The sequence below is a fragment of the Anser brachyrhynchus genome (genome assembly GCF_964034855.1).
Source record: "Anser brachyrhynchus genome assembly, chromosome: 4".
In the NCBI taxonomy this organism is placed as follows: domain Eukaryota; kingdom Metazoa; phylum Chordata; class Aves; order Anseriformes; family Anatidae; genus Anser; species Anser brachyrhynchus.
Window position 1 is genome coordinate 34,675,557 of NC_137698.1, and position 17,882 is coordinate 34,693,438.

At 37.4% G+C, this 17,882-nt stretch overlaps 1 protein-coding gene across 1 annotated transcript in view; it reads left to right on the forward strand.

The window, feature by feature from the left end:
* The window catches only part of IQCM (IQ motif containing M), a 188,854-nt gene that overhangs the window by 104,777 nt on the left and 66,195 nt on the right, over positions 1-17,882 (forward strand). The window contains 2 exon segments of the mRNA XM_080589426.1: positions 3,182-3,279; positions 13,021-13,082. Of these exon segments, the coding sequence (XP_080445552.1) occupies positions 3,182-3,279; positions 13,021-13,082 (160 nt within the window).

Sequence of the window (17,882 nt, forward strand, 5' to 3'; positions counted from 1 at the left end):
TGATGATAACACTAAAATGTGCTAGTGACATTAAACTTCATGACTAAAGAGTTCGGCCAATCTAGAGAGAAGGGGGGGCTCTGCTGATTGCAAATGTCTCTGTACCTGTTAACAGCGTTTTCTCAGAAGCGATGAGTGTGTGCTATTTTTGGAGAATGAATTGTAGACAAGAAAGACCATTGATCACTTCCAATATCACAGAATCACAGAATCGTCTAGGTTGGAAGAGACCTCCAAGATCATCTAGTCCAACCTCTGCCCTAACACTAACAAGTCCTCCACTAAACCATATCACTAAGGGCTACATCTAAACGTCTTTTAAAGACCTCCAGGGATGGCGACTCAACCACCTCCCTGGGCAGCCCATTCAAGGCCTAACAACCCTTTCGGTAAAGAAGTTCTTCCTAACATCCAACCTAAACCTCCCCGGCGCAACTTTAGCCCATTCCCCCTCGTCCTGTTACCAGGCACGTGGGAGAATAGACCAACCCCCACCTCTCTACAGCCTCCTTTAAGGTACCTATAGAGAGCGATGAGGTCTCCCCTGAGCCTCCTCTTCTCCAGGCTAAACAACCCCAGCTCCCTCAGCCGCTCCTCGTAAGACTTGTTCTCCAGACCCCTCACCAGCTTCGTTGCCCTTCTCTGGACTCTCTCAAGCACCTCCATGTCCTTCTTGTAGCGAGGGGCCCAAAACTGAACACAGTACTCAAGGTGCGGCCTCACCAGAGCCGAGTACAGGGGGACAATCACCTCCTTAGACCTGCTGGCCACACTGCTTCTTATGCAAGCGCGGATGCTGTTGGCCTTCTTGGCCACCTGAGCACACTGCTGGCTCATATTCAGCCGACTATCAACCAGTACTCCCAGGTCCTTCTCCACCAGGCAGCTTTCCAGCCACTTATCTCCCAGCCTGTAGCTCTGCTTGGGGTTGTTACGCCCCAGATGCAGGACCCGGCACTTGGCCTTGTTGAACTTCATGCAGTTGACCTCAGCCCATCGCTCCAGCCTATCCAGATCCTCCTGCAGAGCCTTCCTTCCCTCGAGCAGATCGACACACGCACCTAACTTGGTGTCATCTGCAAACTTACTGAGGGTGCACTTGATCCCCTCATCCAGGTCATCGATAAAGATATTAAAGAGGACCGGCCCCAGCACTGAGCCCTGGGGGACTCCACTAGTAACTGGCCTCCAACTGGATTTGGCTCCATTCACCACAACTCTTTGGGCCCGGCCATCCAGCCAGTTTTTAACCCAACAAAGCGTACGCCAGTCCAAGCCATGAGCAGCCAGTTTCTCGAGGAGAATGTTGTGGGAAACGGTGTCAAAAGCCTTACTGAAGTCAAGGTAGACCACATCCACAGCCTTCCCCTCATCCACCAAGCGCGTCACTTGGTCATAGAAGGAGATCAGGTTCGTCAAGCAGGACCTACCTTTCATAAACCCATGCTGACTGGGCCTGATCGCCTGCTTGCCCTGCAAGTGCCGCGTGATGACCCTCAAGATAATCTGCTCCATGAGCTTCCCTGGCACTGAGGTCAAACTAACAGGCCTATAGTTCCCCGGGTCTACCCTCCGGCCCTTCTTGTAGATGGGCGTCACGTTTGCTAGCCGCCAGTCGACTGGAACCTCCCCCGATAGCCAGGACTGCCGATAAATAATGGAAAGCGGCTTGGCCAGCTCCTCCGCCGGTTCGCTCAGTACCCTCGGGTGGATCCCATCCGGCCCCATCGACTTGCGTACATCCAAGTGTCGTAGCAGGTCACCAACCATTTCCTCATGGATAGCGAGGGCCACATCCTGCTCCCCATCCCCTTCCACCAGCTCAGTGTACCAGGTATCCAGAGAACAACCGGTCTTGCCGCTAAAGACTGAGGCAAAGAAAGCATTAAGCACCTCAGCCTTTTCCTCATCTTTTGTAACTACTAAGTTTCCCCCCGCATCCAGTAAAGGATGGAGATTCTCCTTAGTCCTCCTTTTTGCGTTGATGTATTTGTAAAAACGTTTTTTGTTATCTTTAACGGCAGCTCTGTTGTTATGTAGGTAACAGGCAAAACTGGCGTAATTGAGATTTTTATTTCACTCACTAGCCAAATTTGTTTCAGATTTTCTGAAATGATCTCATCTACTGCAAGAGATATCAAGCTTTTTTGATCTCCCTGGTGTTGCAGTGCACTCATTGAAGTCAAGGTTTTATGTTTTCAAAATGTAGAGCAGAAAATTCTTTCACCCTGTCAGTTTCAAAATTATTGTGATATGGTTTAAGCATGTTACCTTTAAAATTTGCGATATTTTATACAGAACATAACAATCACTATTACACATAATCACTTGGAAGAACTGCTTACAGTTGTTCATTTGTACAGAGAGGTAAGATTTATTTCAAATTATTTTTGAGAACTTTATAGCTAAATACTTTATTTTACAATGTAAGCTGGCAATTCATGATTTTAAGTTATGCATTCCTTTTTCACTAAATGAAGTTGTATTGGAACCAGGAATTCAATGTACTTGAAGCTGATAGGGAAGTAAAGTAGTGTGTGTGTACTTCACCGTTCAGAACATTTTAAAGATATTAACCCATGATAGTGAGAACTAAGTTGTGGCTTGGCACAAGGCACACATATTGTACTGGCTGTGGTTTAGTTGTAGTTAGATGGGAAATCAGCCTGGCTCTTTAAAATACCTTCAAAAGCAGCCTTGTTCATGGTTTCAGCCCTGATCTGAAAAGAGACATCCAAGTCAGGTAATTTTCAGGAGGTGAAAGAACAGAACGTCTTGCAGCCAACATGCTTCAAGAGAGGGACGGGAAGCCATGCTGATTCTTTCCATGGTAAAGTGAATGGAAGAATGCAGAGCTGTTTTACGCCTTTCTATGAAGGATATCTGGATAAAATGAGACTTTATTTTTCCTTTGAAAATACTGAAGGGACTGCATTAAAAGCTATGCAATGAGATGCAGACTTTGAGATTTTTCTAGTTTTGTTGTCATTGATCCAGGCAATGAGCCTAAAAATATTTGAAGTGTTTTATGGAAACTCCTGTCGGACCCCATAGGAAGCAAATGTCAATTCCACTTCTGCAAGCTGAAACTACTAATTCAGTAGATTGAAAGTAAAGAAATAATGTGAAGTAATTTGGATAAATGACATATTTTTCAAGACCATACTAATCTTCCCAACAGGCAAAGTATACCAGGACTGGAGAGGTGTGATTGTACCAAATCCTGTGAAGGAGCATGACCAAATGAGGCAAAAATGCGTAAGACTGAAGGGTAAGAAGGTATGTAAACTGACCAAGTATCAGTGAGATCAGCTCTATGTACATTAAAAATGAGAAACATTCTAGCAATAAACTTTGCTTTCTCCATAAGAGGTCTATAATATAAGTGGTGTTATCAAAATGGGAGAACAAATTTTATAGTTGGAGCAGTAGCCAAGTTTTTGGACCCCAAAAATTCGTCTTACTTTCTATTATTATATGTACAATACTCTACCAACTACTATGGACAAAGTGGTGCTTCACTGTCAGTGTACTTCAATATCATGAGTGGAACCTCTGTGAATTCTGTCATTTACAGAACGTACATGAGTATTACATGTATCATACAGGCCCTGTTACGAAGAACAGATACCTGTTTTAAACTAAAACAAACAGTAGTGTAAATTTCTGGAGTACGTAGACTTTTAAATGCTAATACTCACCATGTATTAGATAACAACTACTAATGTCAAAACTGAAATCAGTTGTGTAGACGTACCCTTTCTTTAAGAAGAGGGACTGAAAGTTTGGTATTTAATTTTCAGAATTTGTACCATCATGGCATGGCTATCTCGTTGTTTTGCCAACTTGATTTTTACAATGTACTATCCAGAAGCGTAAGCTTTTTTCCCAGTGGGCTAATAAAACTGAAATTATTTGACCCAACTTCATGAGATGTAACGCAGTGACTGGATAGCTAAAATTACCATACCTCCGTAGTAGTTTTAACAAATATTTCTTTAAAAATATCAAACATGTCAAAGATAACTGGTTCTCAATTTTTTTTATTATTACAAATGAGGTAAAGTCCAGAAAGAAATAGAAACATTTAACAAAACTTAAATACCACCAAATTCCGTATGGTGAAATGCAGTCACTGTATGGTTTTGAGGTACAAAGATTAAATGTTAAATGTAATTTAAGGCAGCAAGCAGCCGTTGGAGGTAACTTCCCTACTTAAAATTTTCTATATGGCCTTAGAAGTAAATAGATCCTACTACATAATAAAATAATTGTAAATTCATTTTAGGCTCTCGAAAAACACTTGTGAAGACTAAAAGTCTTGCAAGAAACAAGAGTGAAAAGTTTATTTTTTCTTTATTTTTTTGTTGTTGTTTGTTCTGAAAAGGAAACTATCTGTAAATAAAGAATAATATAAAAGAAGAGAGAAGGCTTGATAGCTTAAATTGAGTCAGACAGGATTCTGGATCTTGGCAGTTGAAATTCTAGCACCTCTTCAACTGAGAGATGTTTTCAGTAAAAGCATAATTATAGTTACTTCTAAATGAGTCATCCTCAGATAAATACAGTTGGATAATTGTTCTCTGTATTCTTTGGAAAACACTATGAACCCAGGCTTTGTATAAACATAAACTTATATTTCTTCACTGTAATTCAGTCCTATTTGTAAATTGTCCTAAGACTCAATTAATTCACAAAGAGAGAGTGACTTTGGACTGAGAAAGGCATTTTCATCTGATAAAACCAGGATCTTGTTGCTGAAGGCAACCGTGCCATTTACATATATATTAAGCACTGTTTTTCACCTGGTTTATTTATTAATTTATTTTTGCTCCCACTAATTCCATGGGAGAGCAGCTCTAGTCTCTTTTGGTGGATAGAAACTTTCAGTTTTCACCCTAAATTTAGGTATGCTGAGTTTGTACTGACTATATTGTGCCAACATTGTCATTTAGAGTTATAGCTCTTGTCCATCCTTGACTTGTCACGCCCACTCCTGCCTGAATCAATTGTGTCCACTGTCAGCCTTTGTCTCTCTGGGCTGAAAAAGGTCAAACTATTTCTTGTTTCCTCTCATCTGAGACACTCTTCATTGCCCTGATTATCTGAACAGCTATTTCTCCATACTTTATCCAGTCAGAATTCACCTTGCTTGAATGCTGAGTGACCACAGTGATACAGAATATAACATCCCACAGGGTAGCATGTGTTTCTATGCTTATTAAACGTGTTATGGTTGTATTTTGGGGATTACTTGTTCTCCATCTAAAACTCTGTATTTTACAAGTTGCCTCTCAGAATTTAGCTGCAAATTGGTGCCTCATATGGTTATTTCTTATTTGAAAATTGTACTAGGAAGTTTGGTTTTCTAAAGATCTCTTGGATGATATTCATCAGTAAAGACACAGAGTCTAAAATTTAGTTTACATCTTGGGATAGGCTTATTGAAGAGGGTGTGTTTTGGGAGACCTGTTTTGGTAATGTTTCATTAAATGTTTTGTTAGCGGTCAAAATGATACAAGATTTCAGGGGCAGAAACAATGTCAGCATGTCTCTAGAGGTAATTCAATGAAACTACTGTATTCCTAAGTGTGTTGTGAATATGAATGGCATGCCCTAGGATGTCACATTTACTCTCTGGTACAAGCTTAGATTGATGATGACTAAAAGCTAAATGAAAGATATGCAAAATGATACGTGGTTACAAACATTGTGATGTTCAGCCTTAAAAGTGTTCTAAGAATTGCAGTGTCTTAGGAATTTATGTTAAGATCATTTAAGCTACAAGAATTATGTTATCTGAAGAATCCTGTAGATGTATGAAATGATTAGTGAAGAAAACCTTGCTAGCTGATGATGAGCAAGCCTTTCTGAGGAAGCCTTCCTGAGAAAGAGTAAAAATTATACAACATATTTAAAAATGTATGTACATATACATATTTAAAAAATAGTATTAGAAAAAAGAATCAGATGGGATGATCTGGAATTGCTGTCCTTTTCTATTCAGAAGAGGTATCCCTATTCAGAAGAGGTATCCCTGTATGCAGTAAATTTCCAACTCTGAAGTCATAGAAAAATCTTGGCAAGTCTAGATACAAGAGGTTACCTCTTGCCTAGAGAGGCACCTGATCTTTACATTTAAATTAAAATTGTGTTTTATATTTAGTTTCATTTTGTTATTTCTAATCATTCCTCACCTGATCTTTCATTAAGTAGAGAGTTAGTTTCTTCTTATTAAGCCTGTTTGGTGTTGAGGATGAGATAAGACTGAATGCTGTATCTCCATGGAAGGATTGAAAAGACTAAGCGTCATGAGCAGACGTTGCTGAGAAACTGTGTCCCAGGGTGAGTTTAAGGAATTTAGGGAATCAGAATATCTCCTGCTACACTGCAAACAATTGCGTTAGGAACAGAGGCTGACTACTGCGTAGCACTTACTGAAAAATGCTCATTTCAGCAAGGGTAAGCTAGCATTTCCTCTGCAAGGAGCAAATTACTGAGAAACATACACTGCCTTTAGGCAAATCCCAAAGCTCTCCAGTTGAAGTGTTTTCCCCCAGAAATGAGTTTCAAAGGCTTTTTTGTCAAGAAGAATTTCTCAGGCCTTGAATATCTGCTGTAGGGAGAAATGGAGAAAAACAGAAATGCTAACTCACTATTGAAACCAAGTATGCAAGGGGGTTTTTTGGGTAAGCTGAAGTTGAAAATCGCTGTGCTGATTCATTCAGGGCATTCTATTTTGTAGTAGAGTCTGGCATCCTGAGTGAATGCCTTTGCCACTGCATTGAATCTCTTGATTTTGTTTTGCAACAGAACAAAACTAAGATTCGAAATCTTGAAATGTCATGTAATGTTATGAGCGAGCCTGCAGTGAATACATTATCCAAAGACAGGACAGTACTTTATTTGCATAGATAACATGGCTAAACTATCTTCTCCAAAGAGGCATTGAGCGTAGGCCTGTATTGCCAATGCAGTTAGGTTGTTTTCACAAGTGATTCTGAGGCACATTCTTTCAATTATTTTTAACATCAGTTCAACTTTCTATTTACAATACTCATGTTTTTGGTAGGTGAGTTGCTATGTATACCCTTGCCTCATGGCACTTTCATTTGATGAAAGCCAGCTGTACAGTCTAATCTAGCAAGATGAAAAACTAGCCTGGATCAAAATACAGACAAGTGAGGAAGAAGGAGTAGAAAGCTTGTCATGCACAGACATCTTTGTTAATGAACATTTCACATGAAAGAAAATAGTCTTTCAGAATATTTCTATGTCTGATTTTATTTTATTCAATGAGAAAAGACAACAGAGATTACTATAGCATGTGAATCTGGATAAAACAGGGAGTGTGCTTAGAAAGTACCCACAGCTCTGCTTATGTCTACACACAAGCGTTTATTGTTTCTTTAGAATGGCTTTTATGTATTCTCTGAAAAATTATCCAAAACAAAAAAGTAAGAGTAGTTCATTAAACTTTAAAATATGCTTAATAAAATCTTTCCCAAAAAGGCACATGAGGAAGAATGGGTTATAGACAAGGTGTTACCTTGTCAGAATCATTATTTTATATTACTGATTTGTTCTCTTTGGGAGGAGATAGGATATAATGGTGGTGTTTTAAGAGCTGAGATAGCTTAGTTTACTTGCAATTTGCACTTTACTAGGGTTTTGTACTTGACCTAAAATAGGAGACAGTTATTTAAATCTAAAGCTCTTTCAAAGCTAGCTGCAAATTAACCATTCCTTCATTAGGATTCAAGGCTGACAAAGAGTTCTACTGTTTATCATGCAAAGTGGTTCCATGGTTGAAATTCACCAGTTTAGACAGAATACCATAATAATCTGAATTGAACAAAATATGAAACATCCATTTCCACTCTATCATCCCTGATTCACAAAAGAATGATCAGCTTCTATTCTTCCTATTGATGTATGATGCCAGCTTTAACGTTCCAGCATGCAACTGTAGGTGTTTTTCCTGTGCTACCTTGTAGGCTTAGCAGAAACTCTTTGTAGATGGTTGAAAACAACCTCTTTAATGCACTTTCTATTCATACTTAAGGTTAAGCTTTACCACGCTGTCTGTTCAAGTTCCTGATGTACTTTGACAATTCTGTATCATGCCAACCAAAATCAATTCACTATTTCCTCATGTTACATTGTTACTTCATCCATCTGATCCATCTGTATTCTACTGTTGCCTCTTCCTTTTTTTTTTTTTTTTAAATGCAATTTGAAATTACCTGGGTTAGTGATTGTCCTCTACTTATTGTATTTAAGCAGTGTTCATCATCTTGGGGCCCTGGGACCGAGACTAAGTTCATGAGTTTCTGTGGAATGGTGCCACTAGCTATAATAGACAAGCTGGATTTTCTTTCTGGTTTCAACCTAGCCACCTCTTCCAGTGCTTTATATGCTACCCTTCATTCAGTTTCTACTGGGATGCAGTGGTCTGTATTCTCATTGCAAATTTTTCCTTTTTTTTTTTTTTTTCCTTTCTTAATTTTAGGGCAGAAGTCTTAAGTCTTTTGAGTCATCAGAGTCCTTCATTTCATCTTCTCCCCAGTTCCAGATATTCTGGAAATGTTAAAGATTTTTAAATGATATTTTGAATCATTTTTCATTCCTTTTGCAGATTAATGCAATTATTATATCCACGTATATCCTGTTTTACTGAGGAAATCTTGAGGTATTCACAAATAGATCTTGTTTCCCATACAAAACAGGAAGCAGAGTAGCTTTCTATGTAGACATTATTCTTAAATAAAAGTTACTTTTATTCCAGAATAATTATTCTGCTCACAAAACAGCATCGGCTCTGAGACAAAGCTGAGACTTCTAACACTTCGTAAGTTTATCTCTGAATTCCTGCTGTGCAGATGGCACAGTGGGCTGGGGAGCAGCAGGACTGGGAAGCAATAGAGAAGTTGGCAGGTTGGTGAAGAAGATAACAGGTGGCTTGTGAAGTGGAAGCAAGGTCTTTATTGCAGGCCACCCTTGTCTCAGGCAGAATAAAACTTTGAATTCAAGGGGGGGAGGCAGCCTCAGATGAAAGCATACACAACCTGCTGGACCACATACTGGAGACTTCAAAGATAGTTTCAGAAGTAAAGGAAACGAACTGTGAACTTTTGGATGGCTCCAGGTAGAAATGGGAAGTCTAGAGGGAGTAATGGCTGTTCAAAGGGTGACTAAACACTGAGATGGTGGACCAGCACAAATAGAGGGCTGTGGAAGAAAAACACTATATAAGGTCTTCAGATGAGACAGGTTTTTTTTTTTTTTTTCTCTCCCCTCTCAGTAACCTTATCAGAGTACAGATTGCTGTAACAGCCAATTAAATTCCTTTTGCAAGTGGGAGGCAGGAGGCTGAACTCAATTGGCAAGTGGCTCATCATAGTGTGAAGTGGGGAACAGCTCATTCTGAGTCAAACACATGCTTCACTGCACTGTCTTATGTGGAAGATTCTGAGAAGATAAAACCATTTGACTCCTTTGTTATAGCAGTGTATCAAATATAATGGTGAGTGCAGATTGTAAAGAAAACCTTTGTGTGTGTTTCGTGTCTCCCACTTTTCAGGGGTTAGTGATATGATTTTCCTTATTGTTAAAAGGGAACATACTTCAAGCTATGTGGCCAACTTACTTTAAGAAAGTAATGTAAGATATATCTTACTTTAAAAAGAAATTAAGGTGAAAAATTGTTTTCTCTCTGCTGTATAAAACCTTGTAGGTAGCAGTCTGCTGATCAAAATGTTCATTTTGAAATGAACAGTCTTTACAGATGTTTGATACTTGTTTTATGAATATCAGATATATAGAGAGATATGGTCCTGGCAAATCCTGATCACATGTATAGCAATATATTAATTTTCATTGTCAGCTCATAATCGTCATCACATACTGATAAGCACAGCTGGAGGACCCAAGAATACCTTGGATAATGACTTGATAGCATTTGGTAAATGTATTGTTAATTGTTAAGATACATTTGAAGCAACTTAAAACATCATCAAGCATCTATCTTGCACTGAATTCATACATTTATAACCAGAAATGTGCAAAGTTGCTTACTTTAGTGTTGGACCTTTGCCCAGAAATTAATTTTTGGAGATTGACTCTTGAGGCAGATACTTACGCAGATAGTACGCTTATTGCACTTCTGTGTCCACCCTTTTCTCATGTTTTTTCCCAGGCAGCTGGTGTTAATGCTTAGATTGTATAAAATTATCTAGTCATATCTCAATTGTACAAGAAATGTAGTTTCATCTTCATATTAAATCCTAGCTGGTGGCTTTATTGGGCATTGGCATGGCATTAGACCACATGAACTAAAAGGTAGACTGCCTTTCAGCATATGCCTTATATCCCAGGCAGTGTTTCCAAATGAATGAATGGGGGTGATAAAATGAGGCATTTTGGAGGAGCAATTGGAGGAGCAATTTCAGGACTCAAATTCCTAGATGAAAAACAGAAGACCAAAATACAGCAAATTAGTATGAAATCAAACCAGTCAAAGCTGCTCAGTGATAACAGAGAACATCTTAAATAAATGACCAAAGAACCATACACCTATAAAATGAGGTGTTAAATAAGGCTATTCCTGAGCATGCACATGCATTTTAGCTCTCCCAGCAGATAACATTTAATTGGTGGCTAATAATCCAAAAACATACAAAGGTGAGAAGAGCCAGGCCCTCTGTTTATGATAGCAATTGCTTGAAGTGTAGTAGCCTCATAAGAAGAATGTTTTTCCTTTAACATTTAGGTAACCCATACCTCACTGATTGAAATCTGCAATACAAGTCAGTTCAGTGACTTGCAACCTTTAAAACCTGCACTCTTGATTAAAAAATGATAATCAGTGTCTAGCATTTAGGCTCTGTGGGTAGATTTGCTAAATATCACTCCTGAAATAGTGGTGTAGATATACTAAATGCATTGCCAATGTTAATCTAGCACATACTACTTACGATTTTTCAAACAAAATTTTATTTTGTTATTTGCTCATCAAAACATTCTGGTGACTGAAAAAGTAATGAAAATGTTTGGTGGAAGGAATTACTATATATATGTATACCTAAATGTGCTCTAAATTTTGCATTTTCACACAGGCAAGAACTTGGAATCATTGTGGTTAGTTCTCTGAAATTGTAAACTTGGCACCAAATGGAGCACAAAATATAGCAGGAGGTTGGGTATAATAAAAATAATTCAGGGGTGAACACACCATATCTGTGTACCTTGAGAAAGGTGGCAGTGTGCAGAGAGGTTACAGTAAGGAGTTAGTGACTGAAACCAAGCACAACAGGTCAGAAGAATAATCAGTAGAAGTGTCATTCCAAAAATTGGGAGAATAGCATAACTGGGAGCTGAGCCAAAACATTAGGAAGTCCATAGAGCAAGGTAGGATCTACGGTGGTAGATAATAGGCAAAGCTAGTATACATTTGAATATCAGACTTTGGTTTCAGTAAATGGGACTAGGGTCTATGATATAGACAAAAATATATGGAACAGTAACATGCAACCAGTAGGACTTACTTGTCCACGACGTGGGTAGGAGCAAATCACTTGTCAGGCATGCAGTCTTTCCTTTAGCTGGTCAAATGTGCCTGGTCTTTAATTGACGGGAAGTCTCCTGAGACCAGCTGTAGCACGGATAACCTAACTGGAATTTAATAAGAACGTGAAAGTGCCCATGTAGCTGGCTAGTAATCAGCACATAGTTCTTAACTACATCCATAGTACGCATGTATCTTAGATATCACATGCCATTCAGACCATCCAAAAAAGATAGAGTCTAGAAGGTAGTGTGTGGAACTGCCAGATGTGTGGAATAGTTTCTTTCATAAGACAGACTAAATAAATTGGGATTCATCAGGATAGAAAATGTTTCATGCTGTATTTACTGATGATAAATATGATATACCGTTTTACCATCCATTGATTCAGTATCATAAGATCTTGGTAACTGAGCAGCAATACAATCTTGAAAGTGGGGGAAAGGCTAATAAAGAATATTGATATTTATTATTTCTGTAGCTCAAGTACTAGAACATGATGAAATTATCAGGTAGCAAATTTAAAACAAAAATCCAAAAGTCTTTTTCAGATAATGCAAAATTAAATTATGGCTCTGGTAGTCACAGGTGTTGCAAAGTCTGAAAATATAGAGGGGATCAAAAAGGGGATTAGGCAATTTGATGTCTGATTAGTTATTCAGTGGCTATTAAACACAAGGGTAGAGATGCTGCCCGTAGTTCAGTCACTAAGCTGTCAATAACCAGAAGTCTGTAATGGAGACAAATCACTCCAAATGTATGGTGTTTCTTACACCTGCCTAGACTCCTTTGTTGGCTATTGTCAGGGAGAGCACACTGGGATGGGTGCTTTTTCAGTGTAAAGCCAGATACATGTTTTTTATGATGCTTCGTTCATAACTGTATTCCAGGAACACAAGAATGAAAATATATATGGGAAAAGCCATATTTCATACTAGGGGAGGACAGTTGAGGGGGTTATATTTATATGTTTCCATTGCATTCTGTTTTTTCTTTCTTCTGAATCTTTTACCAGATGATGTGTCCTTTTTAAGAGTTAGCCTGATCAGAAATGCAGTACAACAAAAGCCAACCAGCCTGATCTACGCAAGTGGTTCTAAGACGAAAAATATGATACCAAATATTAGTCTTCTGTGTTTTCGTAATGAAGGCATTACTAGAATAATAATCCAAAGTAGCTTGACAGAGACATGGAAAGGGGAAAACAAAATTTACACTTTCTGAAGCTGTACATCTGAGCTTAAAGGAAAGTATTGCTAGGTTTATCCCTAACATAAAACATAGGTTGAATTTATTTCTTTAAACTATTAATTTTGCTCAATAAAGCAGCAAGTCCTATCTAAATTGTGAACCTTTTAAAGTATATGTACAATTCTTGAATTATATGGCAGTTGTGAGCGGTCTTAAATTTTAAATATCATCTAATTCACTAGATCTTTCTTTTTTCTTTCCAGATAGACTTCCCAGTCTACAAAAAGAAAAGTGCTGCATCAGGTGCTAAGTCAGAAAAGAAAATGTGAGGTGCCTTTTTTCCTATTCATCTTTTGTAAAAAAATGACAGCAGATGAAACTGATTTATTTTAATGTTTTTCTTTTTGAAATTAATATAGAAACTGAGAAAGGCATTGGAAAGCATGAATGGGCCTTAGCCATGCATTTGTTTTTTCCAAATAGAATCTATAGATTTTCGATGCCATTAAGTTACAAAACCTCAGAATGGTGATTCTGGGTCTGATTTGTATGATCTGATGAACCAGATCCATTTGTTTGATGTGTATCGAAACCTCCTATTAACATCATTGTGGCCTCAGCAAACTAGGCAAATTTAAAATTTGAAAATTTTAAGTTTGCCTAGTATCAGGCCTGAGACCAACTAAATTGGGCCCTCTGAAGTTAATAACTGTCTTCAGCTGGAAGTTAAAGCTGTTGTTGTGCTTGTCATTAGGGCTTCTATTTATGCCTCCATGTTGCTTCTCTGTCATATTTTGTCTTCTATGAACATCCTGAGTGAATAATTTAGGATGTGTCTTTGAGTTTAAGCAGTGTTTCATCATCTTCTTAATTTATGTCTGCATGAATTCTAATTAGCTGGTCATCAAAATTCTACTCAGCCATACATTGATTATGTATATGTGTATCTTCAGATTTTATTTGTATAGTGATAATTTCTGGATTGAGAACATACTGACACTTATGAGTAATCACTGGGCTCCAGTTCAGCACTCCATCTGTATTCAGCAAAACACTTAAGCATATGCTTAATTTTGAGTTTAGCTCAGGTAAGCGTGCAGTTGCCTCCATCCCAATTCAGCATAGCATTTTAAGTACGTGCCTAACTTTAGGCATATCCTTAAGTCCCACTAAAGCTAAAATCAAACACATCCTTAAGTGTTTCATGAATATGTATAACTGCTGAAATTGGTTCGATGAGATGAACTCTGTCGGCCATTAAGTAACAAGAAATGCCTGGCCATGATTTCATTACTGTCCTAAAGGCAGGGAAAATATAACAGAGAACAATTTATTTGTGCCTCAGAATTGTAAAAGCTAAGCTGTGTACTGTTGAAGATAAAATATTTTATCAACTCTTCCTATCCATTAAAGAATACTATCAGGAGGAAATCAAGATTCCATTCTCAATGTTTCATTAGGTTCAGAATGTTCAATATTGTTTTGTTTCATTCTTGAAAAACATTTCAGATAATGTATCTAAATGTGTTTGAAATTACAAACGAGAATGAGAGGACAACTGGTTGCAGAAACAAAGAAAATGAGTAAACTGTATACAGGTAGTGGGGATGTTACACCTTATAGCATGTTTCTTACAATTTCGTTTTATTTTTGATGCTGAAGTGCTTGATTCACATCACCAGTCTTTGTTTCAATCCCTTTTTGCTTTTCCTGCTTCAACCTCTACAGTCCTTCTGCACTATTTATGTGAAAAGCTCTTTGCATTTTTTATTTCAGATCCTCTCCTATTGCAGTTCATGAAGTCTTTCAACAGTAGGCTGTTAATCCTTTGCAGATTAATATGATTTCAGTGATAATCCTTTCATTTGTTGAATTTTAAGACGTATAATCATTAAAGAAAGTGCTTGACAGATTTTCCATTAGAGAAGTACAAAGCAGGTGGTATGTCTTTAATGTATGTCGGTAGCACTTTATGTTGCTCATTTATAAAATTAAATTTGCAGATGAAGCAAAGAAGTCTAGGGTTAGTTACTGGTCTTTTCCCTTTGATATTACATTTGAAATCCAATTAAGGAAGAAGTTATTCAGGGGGTTTCAGACCAAGCAGTGTTAGAATATCTGGTTGAAAACTTTTTTCACATCTCCATTGTTGCATTTCTTCTGGAATAAGGGTCAGCTTGGGTTCTACCCTAACACAGTAAAGCATTGAGTTATTATGTGGAGAAAGGGCAGTATATAATCTAATATGGGAGATTTCTTCAGGTAGGCTATAGGATGTAAATAGTATACAGGAGTCATTCCAGCTCTTTGTATGAGGCTTATTCAGACCTTCATTTAAGTTAAATATATGACTGAAATACTGTTCCCTAGGTTGAACTGAAGGCTTGAACTATCTCACAATAATGGCACACACAAATCTCTTGCTATTAGAGTTTTTGGTTTTCTGTTATTTCCAGCTCACTCTCTATGACTGTACTTCTCATCCAATTCTTTACCCTCTTTTTTCTTCTCTTTTTCCTCCTGATATTTCCCATATTGACCTATTTCTTCTTTTCTTGCTCTTTTGTGCAAACTGATGAAACAATAGGCGAGAAGGCATAGATATTAAAATATTGTGATACTGAGTACTCTTGTAAGACGCATTTTATTTAAGAGCTCAGAAGCAATGCTTCAAGGTTAATATACAAACAGCAGAAATGTTCTTTTTTGTTGTTTTTAGCCACAGATTAAAAAAACAGCTAACAAACAACCTCCCCAAACATTTAAAGTTTATTAAAATCTCTGGTTAAACAAATAGATAGCAGGTGCGGCCTATCATTACTAGGCTGAATTTTTTGCTTTTATATACTGAAAACTCATAGATGCTTTATACAGGAAGGAAAGGAAGCAGACACCACAAGTCTTCAGGAAAATCAGGTCCTGAACTTGGCAAACCTTTAGCTGATTTTGTCACATATTTGCAGCTTTAATATGATTTGGCCTTTGCAACAGCCAAAATAAGTGTCCTTTAATCACTTCCAACCTATTAACAGATGGGCAAACAGCTTTTATAAATGGGGCATACAAAATACTCCAATATCAGCCAAAACTAATTAGTAACAATATCTGAAATGCAATTTATAAGTGATGGAATATATATTAATGCAGATAAACTGATGGTTTGATAGAAATTCCTTTTCAAACATTATGTCTGGTATTTGTTCTGCTCTGTTATGTTCTAAATACTCAAAAAAACCACCACTTTTTCTGTCTAGCTATTTTCTTCTGTTAAAAACAAGATATTTATTCATAAAAGATCTTGTTTAAAGGTAGTGCAACTGATAGAAATCACATTAAGCAAGAGGTAGTTTAGTACGTGTTTTTTGTGGTATATTAGAGGAAGGACAGTGTAACTTGAACACAACGTTAAAAGAAGTTAATCTTTAAGAACAGCCCAAAGTACTGATATAAGACATTATTTATACACCAGTGCCAGATCATATTAAATATATCTTTACACTGCAGTATTAATCAGCATATGTAAATTGCATGAAATTAAATTGCGAGATTATAGAAAAATTGCCACATGCATAATTCAGTAGGAAGAGCCATTCAATGCATTGCCATCAGATCTATGGCATGAATTTGATTTTACAAAGACATCTGTAGTGCAGACAGCTGCTGTACCTAAGTGAGGAGTTGATTGTACACTCAATATTTCAAAGAAGCACTTGTCCATATCTTCTGTATAATTTTTGTTATCCTGGCTCTTAAAAAGAATGTAAGTGGTTGCAAACTCAGAATTGTTCTGAAACATGTTTTCATAAAAAAGAAGTAATTCAAAACTTGCTGGTTTTAGGAAAATTTTCCTTTCACCCGAGTGCTCTGTCTTTCACAAACAACCTACCTCTCCATCTCAACTTACGCAGTGATTTGGGGGTCTTCCTTGAAAAGTCAAACTATATCTAGAATACTAACAAATTTGAAGACAATGTTAAGAAAACTTTTCCAATCTTTCTTCCTATAAGGTAACACAAAGGGACCTGCCGTCTCACTTTCATAATTGCCTCTGATAATCTTTTTCTCAAAATTTGGAAAAAAGGAACAATAGAAATAGTGTGTACATTCTATATGCCCATGTTTCTCATAAGTCAGGTAGTTCTCTTCTTGTCCATCCGACATAATGATATTCCATGGTCTTTGAAGACAGTGGATCTCATCACTCCATTAATGTAACCTTTGGATATCCTCATGCTCAGCATGTTCTGGTGTTTCAGAGTAGATAGCCATCACCTGCAAACTGGCTAGACCTGTCTAGAAATGGCTCTGGAGACAAGTTCACTCAAGGCATCCCCGGTGCAACTTATGAAACTGTAATTTCTTTGAAACCATAACAGCAAATTAAAATGCTGTTATCTGATAGAATTTCTGAAGAGAATAATGAATGAATAACCTTTGCTGGTATGGAGCTGAATTAAGCCAGTAGAGGGGTGAATTCTTTCTTCAGTGCAGAAGATTAGGAGGTTGTATAATGTTATAAGTGAGTGGTGAGATTGTGGTCCCATACTGGGAAGTTATATGAAATACCTGAAAGTTCTTTTAGCCAGTAGAGAGATCAAGATTGATGGGACAGATTTGTCTTTGTGGCACAATCTGGAATGATGAATAAGTGCAAATGATATTTTTTAATTATAAGAAGATGGTCTGATGAGAAATCCTGCAGGCTCTTGGCTAGAAGGAGAAAGTGCTACAGAATCCCAGAAAATAACCATTTTAGAATTCATTGTAAGTTCCAAAACAACTGATTATAACCTCAAAAAAATGAAACCAAGACAAACAAACAAACAAAAAAACCAAACAAACAGGAAAATACAAGGTTTAGAGAAATGCTCTGATCTCCATTTCTCAAGCATTTGTATCTGACTAGCACCTTGCTTAATTAAGACCAGACATCAAAAAAAGTTTTTCTCTCAAATGATATTTGAAGCAGATTGGTTTAGTCTTGGCACAATCTGGATGTAGTAAGTAAAATTGCAACTGACTCTACAGCACGTAGCTACTTATGACCTTAACTATAAAATGACTATTTCTATTCGTAATTGCACCTTCAAAAAAAAAAAAAAAAAAAAAAAAAAGAAAGCTCTGG